Source organism: Aulonocara stuartgranti, assembly GCF_965226115.1.
Source record: "Aulonocara stuartgranti genome assembly, chromosome: 2".
NCBI lineage: Eukaryota > Metazoa > Chordata > Actinopteri > Cichliformes > Cichlidae > Aulonocara > Aulonocara stuartgranti.
Genome location: NC_138940.1, coordinates 36,434,270 through 36,453,624, shown reverse-complemented (window position 1 = coordinate 36,453,624; position 19,355 = coordinate 36,434,270). Strand labels below are relative to the sequence as shown.

The 19,355-nt window shown below is 40.0% G+C and overlaps 1 protein-coding gene and 1 long non-coding RNA gene across 10 annotated transcripts in view; one reads left to right on the top strand and one right to left on the bottom strand.

Moving 5' to 3' along the window:
* Nucleotides 1-4,681: 4,681 nt before the first annotated feature.
* LOC309714437 lies at nucleotides 4,682-19,087 on the top strand. Its single transcript, XR_014278928.1, has 3 exons — nucleotides 4,682-5,398; nucleotides 8,924-9,089; nucleotides 19,051-19,087. It is a non-coding gene; the product is annotated as an uncharacterized lncRNA (long non-coding RNA).
* bcorl1 (BCL6 corepressor-like 1) overlaps nucleotides 11,927-19,355 on the bottom strand; it is a 34,535-nt gene continuing 27,106 nt past the window's right edge. For all 9 annotated transcript variants that reach the window (XM_082546729.1, XM_082546730.1, XM_082546732.1 and 6 more), the window contains 4 exons: nucleotides 19,083-19,228; nucleotides 15,768-15,845; nucleotides 14,627-14,798; nucleotides 11,927-13,676 (listed from right to left, as the gene is read on the bottom strand). In XM_082546729.1, coding sequence (XP_082402855.1) covers nucleotides 13,331-13,676; nucleotides 14,627-14,798; nucleotides 15,768-15,845; nucleotides 19,083-19,228 — 742 coding nt within the window. In that variant the 3' untranslated portion in view covers nucleotides 11,927-13,330. The remainder of the gene's footprint in view (nucleotides 13,677-14,626; nucleotides 14,799-15,767; nucleotides 15,846-19,082; nucleotides 19,229-19,355) is intronic.

The window sequence follows — 19,355 nt, the reverse complement described above, 5'->3', positions numbered from 1 at the left end:
ACCTTAACTCAGGTGCTTGAGTCATTGAGACTACATTTGAAGAAGCCCTCCAGCATGTTTGCAGCTGGTCCCAAAGGTAACAGTTGCTTGTTATCCAAACAAGTTGGCTGTTGTTGATGCGATGCGGTTGTATGTTGCCTGCATGCAGCAGAATTACGGTTGCTAGGCATTGCCCTGACGTAAAATCGTCTCATGTGAAGCCCGCGTCGAGACCTACAATGCTCTGCCTTGTGCTGCAGAGATAATGTGAACCGGCACGTTCACTGATGTCATTAACATTTCTGCGTGTGCGACTTCTGCCTGACTGCACAAGAGGAGCGTGGTCGGAGAAAACATCCACGAGGGGGGAAAGCGGGCATCTCTAAAAAGTAACATTGTTCATAACTCACGACAGCGCTCTTGATCAAGTTTGCACGATGTTGAGCAAAAAGGAAGTTACCACAGTCGCAGTCGGTCAGTCATTCAAGGAGGTTTGTATGAAAGTGCAGCTTTGGAACCAGGCCACAGTCAACACTGTAACCACAGAACTGATTAACATGTACAAGGTGATGAAAAAACGTGACTTCTGTTGTTTACCTTTATGTTATCTTTGAACTGTTGTTAATTAGGATATCAGTGTTTTAATGTCTGAATATATTCACCTTCAGTTAATGGCTACGGCTTGTAGGCTCAAGACTATTTTCAGTTATATATTAGGCCCTGGTGCATTCAGGGACATTATTACTGGCTACACTGTTTGTTCAGCATCATGAATTTATGTCAAATGGAGACATCGGAGTTCCTCTGTAGTTGTTTTTTGTTGTTTGAAGACATTTTGTGTAACTTTGTGATCATTTTTCTGTGTTTTTGTGGATATGTGTGGCTGTTTTGTGTGTCATGGAAATCATTTTATGTCTATAGTTATAATACGTATTTTTTATTGTCATTTCACTTCTCTTTGTTGTTTTTTTCATGTATCTTTAAAGTTATGTGTTGCTTTGTGGTTGCTCTATGTCACTTTAAGACATTTTGTGTCCCTATGTGGTTCTGTGTAACTTTGTTGCACATTTGTGTCTTATTTGTAGTCATTTTTGCGTAACCCTGCGGTTGTTTTTTCTCTTTGTGTTCCTTTTTTTTTTTAATAAAGTCATCATTTCACGATATTTTTTTTCTTTTTGTGGTCACTTTACATATTTTTTGAAGCTTTTTTTCACATTTTTTCTGGCTGTAAAGTCAAAGTTGAAGTTTGTCGTTGTTTTCTGTAACTTTATGGTAGATTTGTTTGTCTGTTAAAAGGTTTTGTCTAACTTTGAAGTTATTTTGTGTCATGTGAAGTGGTTTTGCGTTTGTGGGTTTTTTGGGGGTCTCTTTGTGGTCATTTTTGGTGTTTTTTATTTTGTAAAGTCATTTTGTTGGTTGTGGTTGTTTTGTGTTTTTTGTGGGGATTTTTGTCTGTATAAAATCCTTTTCTGGTCTTTTTTGTGTAACTTTATGGGAGCCTTGTGTGTCCTTGAATAAGCTTTGAGTCACTTTTGTGGTTTTGTTTAATTTTGTGGTCAATTTCTTTAACTTTGTGAACGCTCTGCTCTTTGCTCTTTGAAGCCTTTTTGCTTTACTTTGGAGTCGTTTTGTATCTTTGAGGTCAGTTTTTGTGTCTGTGAACCTAGTGTGTCTTTTTGTGTCATACTGTGTGAATAACTTACAGAAATACTGGTTTTAGCAGTCTGTTCACGCAGACGTTTGGTCCAGAGACCTTTGGCCTAAACCCAAAAGCCCTGTTTAACAATCCATGCACAATGCTATCAAGACAGTTCTGGGAGAGGGTCACTGGGGACACGCTCTGATCCCAGTCCACACTAAATGAGATGAATTCAGTAAAATGGTGCTTTCACAGCCATCAGGTAACAAGATGGGTTAGGCAGGTTTACATTAGAAATGTATGGAGCCAAATGTACAAAACATGGCCACAAAATGGCAAATTGATGGTGTGATGCTCAAAAAGAGACGGGATGTGGGAACGCTGGAGCTGAAGCTTGTAGCCAGAGGCCTGAGGTGAAATAAGGACAGAGGACTGAGGATGGTGGCAGGCAGAGAGTTAGGGGAAGTGTGAATGGTAGACGGAAAGCTCACACTGATGAACCACAGAGCATGTTTATGACTCACATACACAAAAACAAAACAAGGCAAAAAGAGGACCACAAGATTCACAAGGAGGAGATGTGAAGTGTGTAAGACATTACAAACATTAACCACAGCTCTCTGATTTGTCAGCATGGGGAAGCAGCTGTGACGTTGGGAACACCATGTTCTTTAGGCGGAGGCTTACAGAAGTACCATCCACTTCCTGTTTTTTTCTTCAGCTGCATCGAAACCCTTGCGGTTGATCTGGTTAGATGCGTTTGCCGATTTGTAGGGCAAAATATCAACCTTTGTGTTGTTTGGGTTACGAACGCTGCTGCTGCTGGTGAAACTGACACACGAAGTGAAAATTCCTTAGAGCAGGTTAAAGATTGTTTTAGTTTTACTCGGAATACAGCTCTCATGGTGCTGCACTACTAAACCACATAGTAGACGCCACTCTGCCTTTTATCACTGATTCCCACAACATGATTAGTATGTGCCAGCCCTGCACAGAACACACTGGGAAGGATCGTATGAGGTTACATAAGAGCCAAGTGGGTGGGTGTCGAGTCCAGCTGGAGCAGCTTACAGCCTGACACAGAGTGTCTCTGTGAGTGAACAATCCCCTCCACCCGGCCGTGTCTGCTGCTCATACACGCTTATTACTCTGTCGCTTTATATGCTGCTTATGTAGGTCAATACAGGCTTCTGTCGTGCATATATGCATGTAATATCAGAAAACGTTTGCCAGCTTCCGTGTATCAGGCAGGTTTTAAGATGCTCTGGATGCTGTAGTAAGCTTCCTGTGATAGAATCAGACTGCGATATCAGTCAGATATCACAAACCACAGAAGCATAATCAGCAGAAATGTACTTAAGCATTTAAAAATAAAGCATTCGCTGGGCAAAATGTCCCTGTTTGTCTGTTCTGCATGAGACGTTTTATTCTGTGCAGCTATCAGATAAATGTAGAGAACTAAGTAAAAAGCAAAAAGTTCAGTATGTGCTTGTTTCAATGTGGTCAAGTAGAAGTGAAGAGAAGAAATGGAAAAACTACAGTGGGAAGGCTTTTTCCAGCTTTTGTCCGGTGCTCTGTTAAACAAAGAGTAGCTGAATGGATGGCTTAGCTTTGTACAAAAGGAGTTGAATGAGTGGGAAAAGAACTCCTCCTTACGCCCTTGAGTGTTTTACTTTGAAAGTCTTTGTATGCTTTCTGTAGATGATAAAGGTTTAACCATCAAGTGACTAAGCTAGGTCATTCATGATTCACATAAAGAGTCATATACTATTTTCATTGCGCGTATCATGTTGTGTTCTTTGATTTCTGATGTTTCTCCTGTTTGTGATCAAATCCATTGTAGCTCCTATTTGCATTCCTGTCCATTTTTTGAACCAATCAGCACTTGTCCTATAGTGTCAGCCACTCTGAGCTATGTGCCGCTGGGTTTTTGGACTACACAGACGCACAAGAGCATGTTTACCTAAGCTGAAGACCCCTTTCCATTGGCTCTGTATGAGCAAATAGCGGTCGCAGTGCTTTATGTTAAGCAGCAGTCAAGTGCTAACAGGTTAAAACGTGGGCATAAACAGGAAAAGGAGCGACAGCTGAGTTCACCCATGAGACATCTTTTCAGAGCTTTCACATTGTGTATGATTTCACCACATAGAGAGACATGTGCAAAAAATAAATAAAAAAATACAAAAAAACCCCAACAAATATTAAAAAGGAAGCATGCAAAACACAGACAGTGATTGTACCTGTTATTGGTGTTAACACTGCCGGCTGTTCCCTATATTTGGGACAATGGCTCCTGATCACAGTAACACACCTCTTATCCTTTATATAACATTCAGATCCTTTTCATCTTCATGGTTTTCCCAAATTGAAACCACAGCACTCTAAGAGACAAAAGTTCTTTCAGTTTTTCACAAACAACCTCAAGGCTAAACATTACTCTTGTTACTCTTCCGAGGGTTTTTGCTCAAAAGGTGTCAATATGTCTGCTTAGAGGGTTGCCCTCTGACAAAAGACACATTTTAATGGCTATGGTGGAAAAGGTCATTCATCCAGAGTGAAAAGAGTCTATCCTTGCAAATTCCTCCTCACGGTCAGCACTGAGCATTTAATTTTGAAGATAGTTTCAATGCTCAAACCATTTGTTTGGTTTGGCAAATTTTTTTATACCATCTTGATTCAGCCCTTCTTTGAACTGAAGACCTCACATATTAAGAAAATATCAGTATCTATTATCTATTACTCAAAGTAAAGATATATTCTACAGTTATTGAGTCTTTCTCATGTCTCCAGTTTACTCTAATTATAAGTTAGGCAGGTGATAGCAATCCTGCCAGTGAGCTAAAAGAGCTGAGTTCTGTGAAGGTTGTGCATCCATCGCTGGTTCTTTTGAATTAAACTGGGGGTGGGACAACAGCATGGCTGTTTGTGTGAGTGTATTCACTGACATGAAGGCATCTATTGTCAGTGGAGCCGGTGCAAACCCATACATACCTCAGAAAACCCATGATCAGATTTCAAACATCAGTGTTTGTAACATGTGGCTGTTTTAAGCTAAAATTTTTCAGAATCTCAGCTGCTTTTGTTTTCTACAGAGAAACGTGACGTCAAATATGATGCAAACAACAGAAGTGCCTTTGTGTATTGAATTCATTTAAACTTGTAGCTATGAATACAGCGTGCAGTCTCTCAGGTTTACTCGGATGGCACTTTAGTTAGTTTTGAGATTGGTAAAATTAAATTAAGGGTTTTTATGAGTTAAAATAAGGAACGTCATCCAAGTGCAAGCAATATACAGTGTAGCCCATTTGAAGTTTTTTCTGTTCTATTATAGGCTCTTCTGGTAACCTTTGTCTTCTATTTGTACTTTTGTCTTGCCAGTATGTGACTGTATTCTAATTTCCCTTTATAATGACACCTTCTGTACTGTTTCTAACAGCCTGTGGATTTATTTCCATGTAAAATCCGGAGGATGTTTGGTTTATACTCACCTCAGAGCCCCTTGTCTCAGTGCTTCTCTTTCACTCCCCCACAGGGCCTCAAGCAATACTAGCATACATGTCACTGATGGACTCCAACCCAAACTTAAGGACAGAGAACAAAAACCTGATCTGGCTTCAAAGAGTATTATGCTTGCTGAACAAAGGAAACTAAGGTCAGCTTCTATATTACGTATGAGGACTGCATTTAAAAGATGGACATCACCCGCTGGTTTGTGAAGTCCTACTTTTGAAACTCAAGCTGAGCATTTGGGCTGTCGCCATGACCATTTTTTAAAATCAGGTAAACCAAGGACACGTCACACATGTATGGTTTTCATAAACAAGCTAACCTGACCGAAATGATACCCTGCTTTGGTGATAGTTTTTACACTACTGTGTACCATAATTTACTAAATGAATGTGTTGTATTAAACATGATGAAGACCATAAAATAAACAGGTAAGTGTTTACTGTAGCATGGATCAAGGCAGCAGTATTTTCATATATTTCTAGCTAATGTTACTGCTAGCAAAATGTATATGCTAATTGGTTAGCTTGCTAAATAACTTCAAAACTTATAACTCAACTAGCTTACCAACTTATTTTTTACTGTATGCCAAACAGTTTGTATTTAGCCAACATTAATTATGTAAAGGTACCAATAAAAGGTATAATCACTGCAGCTCTCTATAGTGCAAGTGGAAAGATCCCATCTAGCTGTAACCTGTATACCATGTTTTTGTCATTGTCATTAGCTTTATTGTCATTTTACTAAATACATGTCTGGTGGAAAAAAAGAAAGTTCCAACCCTCATTTAATTGAATAAATATAAAATTAAAATCAATATGTTTGGTCTGGCATCAGGTTACTTAATGTTAACTAATACAGCGAGAAGGTTCTCATTTCTTTAACAACCATCTCGCAGGACATATCGAGTGGCTGTTCAAAAGATGGTAATCCATGGGTTGGAAGGATAGTGGTAAATCACCATCTCCGAGGAAAAAATGTGGTTGTAAAAAAAATCTTGATTGATTGTGATTGGAGATTGCTTAATCAACATCTGAACTTGTGACTAATAATAAAAGTTAAAATATTTCCACTTGAACAGTGATGCACCCATCATAAATGTGGGGGCAGCGTTGTGATCTGGAGTCACTCCAGTTGGTCAGGCGTAGGTTCAACGTTATGTGCCTGAAAAAATTAAGAATACCTGAATATACTGAATGTCCAGGTTTTCCATCAGTGGATTTCTTCTTCTCTAATAGACGTATTCCAGGGTGACAATGCCAGGATTTATTGGGCTCAGTTTGTGAAAGTGTGTTTCAACATCACTTTTCCATATGGATTGCCCATCACAGTCCAGAGCTTAAACCCATTAGAAATCCTAGGAATGTGCTGTCGAAGACTTTACGCTGGGATCCGACTCTTCCATCATCAATATAAGATCATGCTGTCGTCAAATCTGAAGGAAGTCCAATGGCTTTGTTAGGTGAGGCAGTGTACTTGGATATATATACTACATTGGCCTCACAGTCATAGCGCAACATATATGGCATACAGCACAAGTAATACTGCAGCAGTACAGCACAGTATTGCAGATGTCTCAGTGCTTGCTCACGTAATGGTCACAATGATTGTGATGTCGAGTTCATTTGTGGAGATTTGAGACTACCATTATCTACCATAAAACCACTGGACTGGCCAAATGATTGCCAGTACTCAATAAAATGCACGATAGCTCACTGGGAGTTTGCCAAAAGGTTTCTGAACTAATCTGATCTGATGAAATAAAGGATGAACTTTGTCCAACTTTTCAATGCTGTAAGAGACAGGGCAATAAGATGGACTCAGCAATACCGTCTACAGTCAAGCGAGGTGGTGGCGGCATCATGCTGTGAACATGTTTTACTCTGAACGGGCCTGAAAGAGTAGTCAGGACTATTAGTCACAGAGCAATTCCAAGTGGAAACCTTTACCACCATGCTGCGGATTTCAGGCTCAGGCTGAGATTAACATTTCAATAAGCTAACGACCTGAAGCATACCACAAAAAAGTACAGGTGTGGTTTTTGAAAAGCTCCTGGTTCATTCCTGATATTATTCTGTGTCTGGGGTGATAAGACTGCTGGTCATCCAAACCAGTACACCTACATAGGTCCTACTACCATCACCAAGTCACTAGGTGCAATAAACTTCATGTTAAATCCACACCTGTGGCCTACAACTCCACAAGAAATTAAATACAAAGAATACCTAGTAAAATATATTACATTCTTCTTACATCCAGTGACTTTGCGCACCTCCAGTATAAAAACATTCAACATTTACGATGCAGGAATTGACAGATCACATTTTATTTCATACTTTAGTCCTCGTTTCACAAGATGGAGAAATCTAGGCAGCGGTAAACTACCCTCTACTAACTAAAACTTTTGCAATGACTGTGCACTAACACTATTCTGACATAACTTCCAGAAGAAATGTGTGCCAAACTTGTATTAAGATTCCCAAGAAGACTCAATGCACTGCTGACAAAGGTGCTTTCACTGAGTTCCAAGTGAAGAGTCTGAATACAGATGTAGATTGCATAACTCTAAGGATTTATTCCTAACAAATCTGATGAAGAATTGTCTTATTTTAGTCTGTTGTCTACAGACTGAAAGACAAACACATTTTTTTGTATTTTAAGATGAATCTGAAACATAAACTGGGCAAAATGTGACACAATATTCAGGATGAGTCACCACACTGTAGTCTCCTGGCTTATTTGACCTTTATGTAGCTAAAAGTTCAAAGTTCATGGTTTCTAAATTGTAACCATATTTCATTAATACGTCTGGGTGACTGTGTTCCAGACGTGCATGCAGCCTGAAGTGTTGGCTGCATGCAGAAGCAGACTCAGATATCTGGACAAGGTCAATCTCTTTGCAACACAGCAAAGGGGCAATGCACGACAGTGCTATTTTCCCCATTGGATTATATTTAGAACCGCAGGGGTCAAAGCACTGAGTCGGGAATTAAACACCACTGGATGTCTTCACATCAGCGCACAGGACGATTTAACACCTGTTCTTAGAGAGTCGTTTCAAAATAGGCCTACTACAATTTATCAGTACGCTTCAACACGGCCATATACAGACACACGGAGAAGACTCAGACTGCAGACAGTGAACACGTTAATTTAAATCCTACTGATCATAACAAAAGGCCTGGCTGTGCAGTCTCACGGGATGAAAGCAGGTTTGATCTGTCTTGAACACTAAAACAATCGCCAGATAATCAAAGCACCACTTGGACCGATTAAAACATTTATTCCTGCACCTTTAAGATTCTGGTCAGCAGTTTTGTTTTGTTTTTTAAAGCAATCTTTTAAGGAACCTATTTCAATGGGGACCGAGAGAAAAGGAAGTATCGAGACAGAGCCTTACATGCAGACTCATTGAGAAGGACTTCCCTCTTGTGCCTTTTTGAAAGAGGGCTGTTACATAACCTGATGGAGGCACTGTTAACAGACAACAGATGTCCTCAGTGAACCCAAAGGGAGGCAAGACACTTTCATGGGAACTCATTTTCATTACAAATAATACACAGGAGGGCAAAATAATCACCAACCTGAAAAGGGGCATGCTGGCAGAAGGATCATGCTGTAATTTAAATTAAATAGAAAGACCACCCAGCCCCCTGACATTCACACAGTTAACTCGTAATCATGTACCTTTTCTGTCATGTCCCTTTGTGTTTCCATGTATAAACCTGGCCTTGCTTCCACTTTCCATGTTTGTGAGTAGGTCTTGTCCTGACTTGCCCTCTTTTTTTATCCAATCAGTTTGCTGGTGCACAACGGGAGCCCAATGAGCATTAGGGGCATGGCAGGGGCTTGGTGAAGAAGGCGGACCTGAGGAGAGGCAGCTCCAGCATGATGCAGGGAGGCCTGATTTACAAGATTCCCCAATACTCCAGAAAGGCTCTGTGAAAGGATCACTTGGAATGCAGTGAGTCATCCAGATAAAGTTTCCATGACGTGACAAGTAAAACGGTTAAAAAGTCTAAATTCTGAAACTTCAATTTCAAACCCACAAAGCATTTTCTTTTCACTGGTGTCAGATTTCAGTCTTCATTTTTAAAAAGAACATTACCAGAAAAAACTTATAGTTATGAACGCACACAGAACGTGCTGTAAGTCTGGCAGCCGCCACATGCTGTCACTGCTGGGAGATAAAGCCCAGTCGCAGCAGTATTTGAACTACAGTAACCCTGTACAGGACTGTACAGGTTACAGTGCAGTTAGGACCATCTGTACCCAGAGGCCCTGCAAGGGGCTGCAACTGGCACGCTGAATATCAGTATAATAAAATATATCTGCACCGAGACTTGAAACGGAGTCCCATATGCTCCAGGCAAACATTCAGTTGCTGTATTATATTAGTTCTGATATTCTAATATTCTTATCAGTGCTGTAGCAAGAATAAATATGGCCCTTATTAACTAACCTTTGATTTCCATTCTTTCATTTTATGCAGATTTTTAAGAGTAAGTAGCTGTAATCTCATAAAGATTAAAGTGATGACTTGGATTAAATTAGATTTAATGGCTCTTTTATGTCAGTTTTAAGCATTTTTGCTGCTGCTTTTCAGTACTGCAGGGCTGATAATAGAAACATGTGCCCACTCCCTTATGGAAATGGAAGTTGTTGTTAGATCCATTTTATCTGGAGTTCAGTGACCCAGTGCAGGCGTTCCCATCATGAACAGCTACCCTACAGGCTAAGCAGGAGTTGTGGCACGTCTCGCACGATGCCACCTTCTGGTATTTTGGCTCAGCTGCGTCATAGCACAAGCACCACCATGTCCTCAAAAGCAGCGTTAGAAGAGATAAGATGTGGTTTAAAGAAGTTTCTGTCTGAAATGTACTGTTTTCATATGGTCCTGTGATCATGCTGAATGAGGAGGGAGCACAGACGTCGGCAGGATGGTTGTTTTCACAAAGGCTTCTTTTTGCTGTTGTGGTCTTAAGTTTGCATTCACTGATCATTTTTTTAAACAGTTTTTAGCTTTTTTCCGGGTGGAATGATTGTACAGCCGATATTGGGAAAACCAAGCTTGAAGGTGTTGATTTTGTAGCAGGAGCATCTTTCTTTGTCAGCACCTTCTCAGTACACAGATGTAAAACTTGCTTCACTCTGGACAGTGACGCTGGTGATCCAGCAATTTCCACTTCCAATTTCCTCTAATCCGAGGGTGACAGTTTGGGACGTCTTTCCAGATATTGGGAAAGTGATGACACATCAGAATAAAATGTACTTACGTACAATTGCTTGAACTGATGATCTTGGAATCTGCAGTTGTTTAGAAAGGTCTCCAAGAGATCTTCAATTCTCCAAGAGAATTAATCAATCAACCAATTGATTCCTAATTCAAAAACTTCTCAGAGCTTCACAGAGGCCTTGTCGAATTAAAAGACAGTGGTGCTGAGGGTTCTACTATAATTAAAACATTTAAATGGGTTTATGTAACATTTGAACCTCTGTTGATGTGAGAAAAGCCCAAATAAAGTCAAACCTGTGCACCCAATCATTCCACCTTGATAAAAGAGGATTTAAAATAAATCTTTAAAAGCTCAAAGTCCCACGATATTCATGCCCCTGATGACTGTTTGACAACTGCATCTAAGCCCTATGATTAAAAAACAAAAACAAAGAAAAAAACACAACATATGCACACAAATCATAAAGTGCTAGTCAATCGAAATCTTACATTTAAATGTATTACTGGGAACAGCTTTAAGAGACAGTAGATTGCTGCTTTCAGCTTTAGTACTGACAGACTTGCTGACATTTGTTTATCAGCATCAAATGACTAAACCTGCAGCTCTGTTACAGACCAGGAATACTATTACAGCAACAGATCACCAGCAGGGTGACAAAGTCTTTCTACAAGCAAGTCAAAACAACCCCGGGAAATTATTCTGATCAGTTATCCAGTTAGATTTAGTTTTTAAAAGATTATTATTCGCCCCTGGAAGTTATACATCAACCGCTGTGTAAAAACCAAACAGCTTTTACACATTTTTCCATATTCTTTACTGTGATGTTGTTAATTTTTGGTGAAACATAGCTATAAATTGGTTGCCATATAGCATATACTGTATAAACAGAATAGGTGTATCCACACCTTTTTAGTCAATAATTTATTCTTTCCACCTAATTAAATTCTTTGTTGTCAGTTATTTATTTTTATGAGCATTTTTAAGTTGTTGTTGTTGCAAAAACCTGTTAATAGCCAGAAAAAAAAAATCATGATCACTGCAGCCCACAATGATGGGAACAACCATCACTGGACGGGTCAAAGAGCAGCCTGCTAGAAAGCATGCAGTCACTTATCCCTTCCCACACTGACACTTGTAAACAGAAGTTACCAGAACAAACTGAAGCTGAGGTCAGCTGAGTGGTTTACAGCTTTGAAACTATACCTCACCGTTTGCTCAGCTGTCATTAAACTGTAAACTTGTTCATGATTTTGAGCACACAAATGACTTTTTAACAACTTAAAAGGTGACAATACAACAATTCAGCTACAGGATAATCTTAGGTGCAATAAATAAATACAAATGCTATATTAAGATACTACGAGGGCAGGCAGGGCTTTATTGTTTGCTGAACAAAGGGAGGAAAAGCTTATTACCGAGCTAAACTCAACTGTAAAGCAGTTGAAGCCCCTTTCTTGACTCAAAATTCTTATTAATATTGGTATTATTATCATTATTATTAGTCGCACCAGGAAATATGTCAAAATTGGACTTTATACATAAATTTGACATAAAAGACATTAAGTTGTGATTCACAATCATGCTTTATTCTTGTTTATTTCTTATAAAAGAATCAAATAAAAGGCTCTCTGAAGATCTCACACTTGTTGTATCCCATTTTCTTTAACTAAACTATACTTTTCTTTACACCTTAAGTCTCTTCATCTTAAATATCTTTTGTTAGTTTGTGACTTCAAACCAAAACTTCATTGATTGTCAACACAAAATCTAGTGTAGCACCAGTACAATAAAACTGTACTTTTGCTTTTTTTCTCTCTCTTTTTTTCTCCTTTGTTTTTGAAATACTGTTTTTGAATGAAGGAGGGAAATCTCAGAATAAAGGGATCCTAATAATAAGTACATTTCAGAATGAAGCACCAACCATAGAAAGTATTTTTCATAGATAGGGTTGTCAGATACACAAGAGATCAAATATATTAATGACTATTAAATTAAGCACAACAAACAGTGTAAATAAAACACTGCAACACAAAGCACTCTGGGAGCTGGAAACACCATATTGGGAAGTTGGGGGACCGTCGTGGCTCCTCTGGACTCCAGAGATGGTAGAAAGTTTCCTCTGAGAGAGATCCACAGGATTCTGTATTAGGACGCGTAGAGAAGACTACTGTCTGTCCAGTTCTGTAAACAAACTCTGCGCCTCAATGTCCGAAACAGCCTTATTTGATACTGCAACCAGGGACCGGAACAGCTTTCGCGGGCCTGCCTCACTATGTGAAATGCACAGGAAAAAAAATCAACACTTTAAATTATCAGGTCCATTCAGAAATGATCTCGAGGACACCGGAAGTGAAAAATGGAAAGGAGGCTCTGAGCAGGTGATTAGGTCTGAATGTTATGTGCCACGATCTCTTCTCTGCAGGTCTCCAGATCTCTCAGGTTGACAGAGAAACCATCTGGGCCAATGGCCTCCCTGACTTAAGCGTCTTAGCTGTACGCAAGACTTCACCAAGATAAAAGCCTTGGATTATCTCCCGTCGAAAAATATCGCTTTCCCTCAGGAACAAACTAAAACAAAAAAGTCCTAAACATTATCCGTCCTCTGCCACAAGAATACATTTATAGAATCAAATGTGTTTACCCTGATGGCAAGATATACATATACACTACCATGTACATACATAATTAATAAAAAGGTTTACTCAATAGTTCTCATGTATTCAAATATACCTATAGATAGGAACCTGAAAGCTGCTATCCAGCATCGACAACTCCTGTGTGCAGGTCCTTCAGATGACTTCTGCCAAAGGTCAGAGGTCATCGGTGGAGTGTCAGTCGTTACTGTAGCTGGAGATAAAATCTTTGACCCTCGTTACAACGGACGGAGAGGTTTCCACTGAGCTGCTGCCTGGAGGGAAGGCTGACAAAATGACAGTTTGCGTGGTGCTGGGGCGCAGCTCAAGAGAGGCTATCGGCTGTGAGGCTTCCCTGTGTTTGTCACTACCTCTTCCTCTTCCTCCTCCTCGTCCTCTTGTAGGATGTGAATCGAGGAACCCAGTAGTCTCTGGAGCTCCGGTACACAACGCACCAGATCCACAAGTCCGTCTTCGTCCTCCTCTTCTTTCTCTTCCTCCTTAGTTTTGCTTTTGTAGGGAGAAACCAAAGCGGAGCTCACCTGGCTGACCGATACCTGCCTCCAGAGCTCAGCGTGCGACAAACTCACCACCTCCAAGTGTGGATACCGCGCCCGGAAAATCCGCGCAGACATCTTCAGGCGCTTCAGGACATCCGTCAGCAGGAACCAGTTGCAAAAACTGCAAAAGCAAAACATCAGACATCAGCTGAAGGTGGCATGCACAACACGAGAGCTGGCAGTTTAGGTGTAAGCGTCGTCAAATGAACAAACATGAAACTACAGTCCAGTTTTTTGTCCAGACAGACAACAAAAGCAACAATATATTAATGCACCACAGAGACACTTATTAAGTATCATATCGTTTCAAGTGTCACAAAGCAGTGGCATAACCTGAAAAAAATATGGTTGCCCCAAAATGATGGGAAATATCCAACTTTGCCCGCTTGCACACTGGTTAAGAATCCTTCCAAAAAGTCCTGGATCCAGATCAGCTTCAAAACCAAATCATTACTAAGCTGGGCCAAGCCCCAACTCTGGTAAATGCCCCATGTAAATCCCTCAAATTTCTGAGTAATCCCACAAAAATGCAACAAACTGAACTAAACCCATAACCTATTTGCCAAAGGTAACACATGCTGAGGCAATGACCTGATCTATTAAGGTTTTCTTTGCAGAAATAACATCTCCCCATACTAGCATCACCATCTGATAGTAATTAAAGTACCTGACCAATGAAACTGAAGCTTAAATATTGTGTTTTTGAAGACAAAAAAGCAGAAATATTTCTCATCATCCTGTACTTGTTCCCCTTTACACGCAGGAACAATAACAACTCATGACATTAAAGATGTTGGGTTGGAACATCATGCAGATATCTTTAGTACATTTCCAATAAATGTTTATGTACCAGAAGCTGAAGCAACTGCTGTTTACTTATAAGTCTTAACCATCAGTATCTGCTATCATCATAGCCTATCTGCCCTAAATTGCTGTAATTCTTAGGCATATTGCAGAGCGGTGACCAAATTTAGATGACATTTGAGTGGCCTGATATTGTATCACCCCCCAAAAATCTGATTTATTACCGTGTGGTTTGTCGCCAGTAAACTCTCATCGTTATGAACTTACCCCTGTGTTAATGACACCTGCACGTGATAGCAGGGTAGCAGAGGCTCCGAGGAGAACTCGAACATAAGACAATCTTTGTCCGACTCTTGCTCGGTCTTCCCCGTTACATTCTCCTCCAACTCCTGGTTCTGCTCAGACAGCAGGAAGTCCCAGCACGGCTCCTGGTCAGTCTCTGTGAAGGGAAGAGTTCACTGAGGTGAGAAAGGGAGGAAGAGCGGACAAGCTGGCTGTTACTGTACTAATGAACGAGGTCTGCATGCCCTCTAGTGGGCAGTATATACCAACAGTTACACACATACAACTGGTGACATATAAAAATACACATAAACACACTTCATGGTGTCAGTCACAGCTTCAAATATAAAAGCAGATGAAAAAAAAGAAGAAAAAAAATTATATATATATATATATATATATTTTTTTTTTTTCTTCTTCACACACACACACACACACACACACACACATATATATACGCGCCAGTTAGAAGACAGTTGGCTTAAAGGGAGAGGAGCTAAAACAGCTTTTTTTCCAGGCAGGATGAAGCACATGTTCAGTCAATGAATAGAAACACTGAACTGGAAATGAACATAAAAGTCTCCTTTAAACCTGTATGGAAACAAAATACAAACCTCTACAGTGGATATATAAAGTGCACAATGACAACTATAATATCCATGCTGCCATTGACTGGCAGATTTTGATAAAATGACTGAAATAGCTGGCATTACTCAATGAAAAACAAAAAAAACTAAAAGTTAACAAACCGCTGCAGTTATAAAACCTGATTATCTTTTGTGACTCAGACTGTTCAGAAGCTGTAGACCACTTTGTCTTTAGTCTCCTTCAGTCCTTCCATGCAACTCTAATCCTGCTTTCCTTCCACTAGATAACAGGCTCCCTGTGGCTGTTTACAACAAAACACGGATGCTAATACTCAAAGCTAACACCCCCTCCACGTGCCAGTGGTCAAGCTGGAGCCCAGTCTATAAACTGGCTTCCATTCCCTGTGACTCAGGAGCAGCATAGGAATGCAATTTCAATTACTTTTATGCCACCATGCTTACAAATTAAAGCTGGGTATTTGATTGATCAATGGGCTGACATTCAGCAGACTGACAGGTTCAGCGTGAAGGTTACTCACCGAACAGCGAGCTGCTGTAGAAATCCCAGGGTAAACTAGGATCCTGTTCATTGCGGCCTTCCAGGTCTGTGAAATATTCTGGAGAAAAGAAAAAATACGTGGTATTATTTTTTTTTTATGACTCTGGCTGTTTGCATGTTATGACTTCTACGTGGAAATATGTAGATGAAGGCTGATGCTAGTGCTTGTTCTGGACCAAGCAAAACGTACAATGGTATAAGGGTGAAAGAAAAGTGGACTAAATTAAGACCATCAGCAAAGAAAACAAAGTTAGAGCTTGTGCATGTGATACGGTCCATTGTGTAGCTCTGTGCAGCTACCAGTGCAAGGAGAAAACAGGCCATCAGAGCTGCATGTCTGTCTTTCTGTACCAACTACTGAGCCTTCATCTCTCTGTTTATCTGTAGCCACTTTCACACATGCACTGCAGCAGAGCTGCTTGATTATGGCAAATATAAACACAGTTATTTTAGTCAAAACTGAGATCACAATTATTTAACACCACTAGTCACAGACTTACAGAAAAAACTCAATAAAAATAACCAAGTTGTCTTCTTTACTGTGGCTTTCATTAAATTTTAACACGAATTCTACAAAAAATTATTTGATAAAACACAACGAAAGAGATATGAGCTGAACTAAACAAGCCACAGCCTGGTGGAGTGTAATTGTGAGCTCGTAGAGAGCAACAAAATTAAAAGTTTGGCGAACTGAAAGACGAAACAAAGACGGGGACCTCTAACTTCACTGTGAAATAGAATGCAAACAATTTACCCTGATTATTTTTAATAATTGTGAGAACCCAAAATTGTAAGTAATCTTGTGTCTATGACAATCAAAGTGCCCTAATAAATGAGATCGGACAGTAAATGGTGTTTGCTCGGTAGGCAGGGGTGATGTCTGACAGTCTGAATTCACAGCGAGTGAAAATGCGTCATGTGGCCTGCCTCGTGCATGCTCATCTGAGCTGCCACCCTTCACCTCAACCAGACAGTACAGTGAGAACGTGGCTGACATCATCCATCTCCTGTTGTGTGGTGCAACTCTGGATAATATCCGCACTCTATTCTCTCAACACTGTTGATGTGTAAAAACTGCCTGGAGATGCACGTACAACGTGAGACTAATATGCTACCCAGATTCAGCAGCAAGCAAACACTGACTTATGTGAATTATTTATTGTTTAACCTGGCAAAGTGCTGAAAAGACACCTTTAGCATTGCATGAAAGTGGTCATGTTTATTAGGGGTGCAACAATACTCGTATCGATATTGAACCGTTCGATACAGTGCTTTCGGTTCGGTACGCATATGTATGAACAATACAACATTTTTTATTTATTTTATCAACTTACGATGCTGTCTGTGTTGAGCGCTCAGTGGATCTGCGTTCGACTACTCCGCCTAGGCTGCACTGTCGAGTGCAGATCCACTGAGCGCAGCGCAAGCTGGCAAGACAGAAGCTAAGCTCGTTGCAACATGGCAACTGCCTCAACGCTACCCGAAATTGAACCTCCCCCACCCTCATTCAGATCTGGCGTTTGGAACTATCTTGGTTTTCATGTGAAGCAAGACCCTGATGGTAAGCGCGTCATGGACTAAAGTAAAACAGTATGTCGGATGTGCCACGCAATGCTCAATTTGTGGGAACTAGTGCGTCAGCGCAGTTAGCTTGTGTTGACACCGTCCAACCCCCCACGGTAACTTCTTAACGGAGATTTGCCGCGTTATGGCGTTAACGTCATTTCAACGGGATTAACGCTGACGGCACTAGTGGGAACACAACGAATATGACTGCACATTTACTCCGACATCATCCTAGTGCAAAGACAAGTGGAAGCAGACAAAAACAACAAGCAAGCATGCTACAAACTTTGCCCGACTCATTTAGACAGCCGTTAGCACAGGATTCTCCTTATGGGGACCTGATATGTTTAATATGCTGCTGAGAATATAGCCCAGAAGAAGCGTATAGTATAGCTTTTATTTTGGAAAGAGCCATTTCTCTGTAATAAACTCTCTTTTCCAAAGATGAGTGATTCCTCAATCAGATTTCAGCAACATTAAATTTAAAAACTGTACTTTTGAGTTAAAATATATATTTATAATTTTAATAAATGATAAATTAAAAAGGCATGAACATTTTTTGTATCGAAAAAAATATCGAACCGTGACACCAAAGTATCGAACTGAACCGAACCGTGAATTTTGTGTATCGTTGCACCTCTAATGTTTATAACAAGCTGGCTTTGGTTTTTTTTCTTGCAGCCACACAAAGCAGTAACTTTGGATGGGGAACAGTTTCTGAGGAAAGCAGATTTTAACTGATTCCAGGGAGGCAACTTACAGCAATCATATGTCATCCTTCCAAATGCTTATTTATAAAAATGAATTAAAAGCTTACGGCACAAAAAATGATTTGTTCAGAAAAGTTTTTCTTCTGTTTTTACAGAACAGCAATCTATTAAAAAGTCCTTCCAAATTTAACAGACATGTCAGAGCTCATCACCGCAGCTTTTTACTTAAATTCTCCTTGTTACTTAAAAAAACAACAACAAAAAAACCCCTAAGGATCCTGGTTCTTATAACAAACACACAGTGATGTCTCCTAATTGTTTTCTAACATCCAAACACACAAACACTCTCTTGGATGTGTTGTGGTTCAGCATCTTGCCCAAGGATACTTCAGCACATTACCAGGAAAAGTCAGGCAGGCATCTGTCCACAGGTTTGTAGATGACCCACTCAGCCACCTGAGCCACAGCCACACCCATATGTTGCTGATTTTCTCCAACTCACAAGTGCACTGGACTGTTATCTAATGTCATATCTGCTTTGTGTGATATCAGTTGACAAACCATTCCTAACAGGATTAAGCATAAATCAATCAACACCTAATCAGTCACAAGACATATTTGATGAGCTCAGTTTGTTTCAGTTTAGTAGTACACAACCAAATTCAACTGGAAAACAACAAAAACAATGATTTAAACAACTGTCAGGCTCTTTGTGGATGTGGAAGAAGATTTGACTGAAATTCTTATGTATTCTTCATGTAACCTGTATTGTTCAATTCTCAAAAGCGATGCAGTGGGAGTGGGCGCAGAGTTTACTAATGTGTTGACACACTGCTTGATGGATGACTGTAAAGTTACAACTTCAATGATTTATTTTCCCGTCTCATTCTAAATAGCTTTATGAAAGCATTTGCTGTGTCACCAAATGTTTGTTGATGATTAAAAAAATGAATTTAACAAAGAATAAACTGTTAATCTCTTGTCCAGTGGTGTAAAGGTGAATATGAAGGGTGAACTACCTGTGAGGAACTTCTTCATGCTTGCACTATGTGCCAATTTGACTGGTGTATGTCCAGAGTAGGTCGCCAGAGTTGGGTCTGCACCGTGGTTCAGAAGCAACCAGACTATTGGTAAGTTATCACTTGCTACTGCATCGTGAAGTGGGCTGAGGGGAAGAACAGACAAAACACAAAAGACTTTTAGCATTTGCACAACTTTACATTACACAGAAAATATTGAAGACTGTAGGACAATGACATCTAACTTTAGTTATACATGCTGTTTCCAGGGGT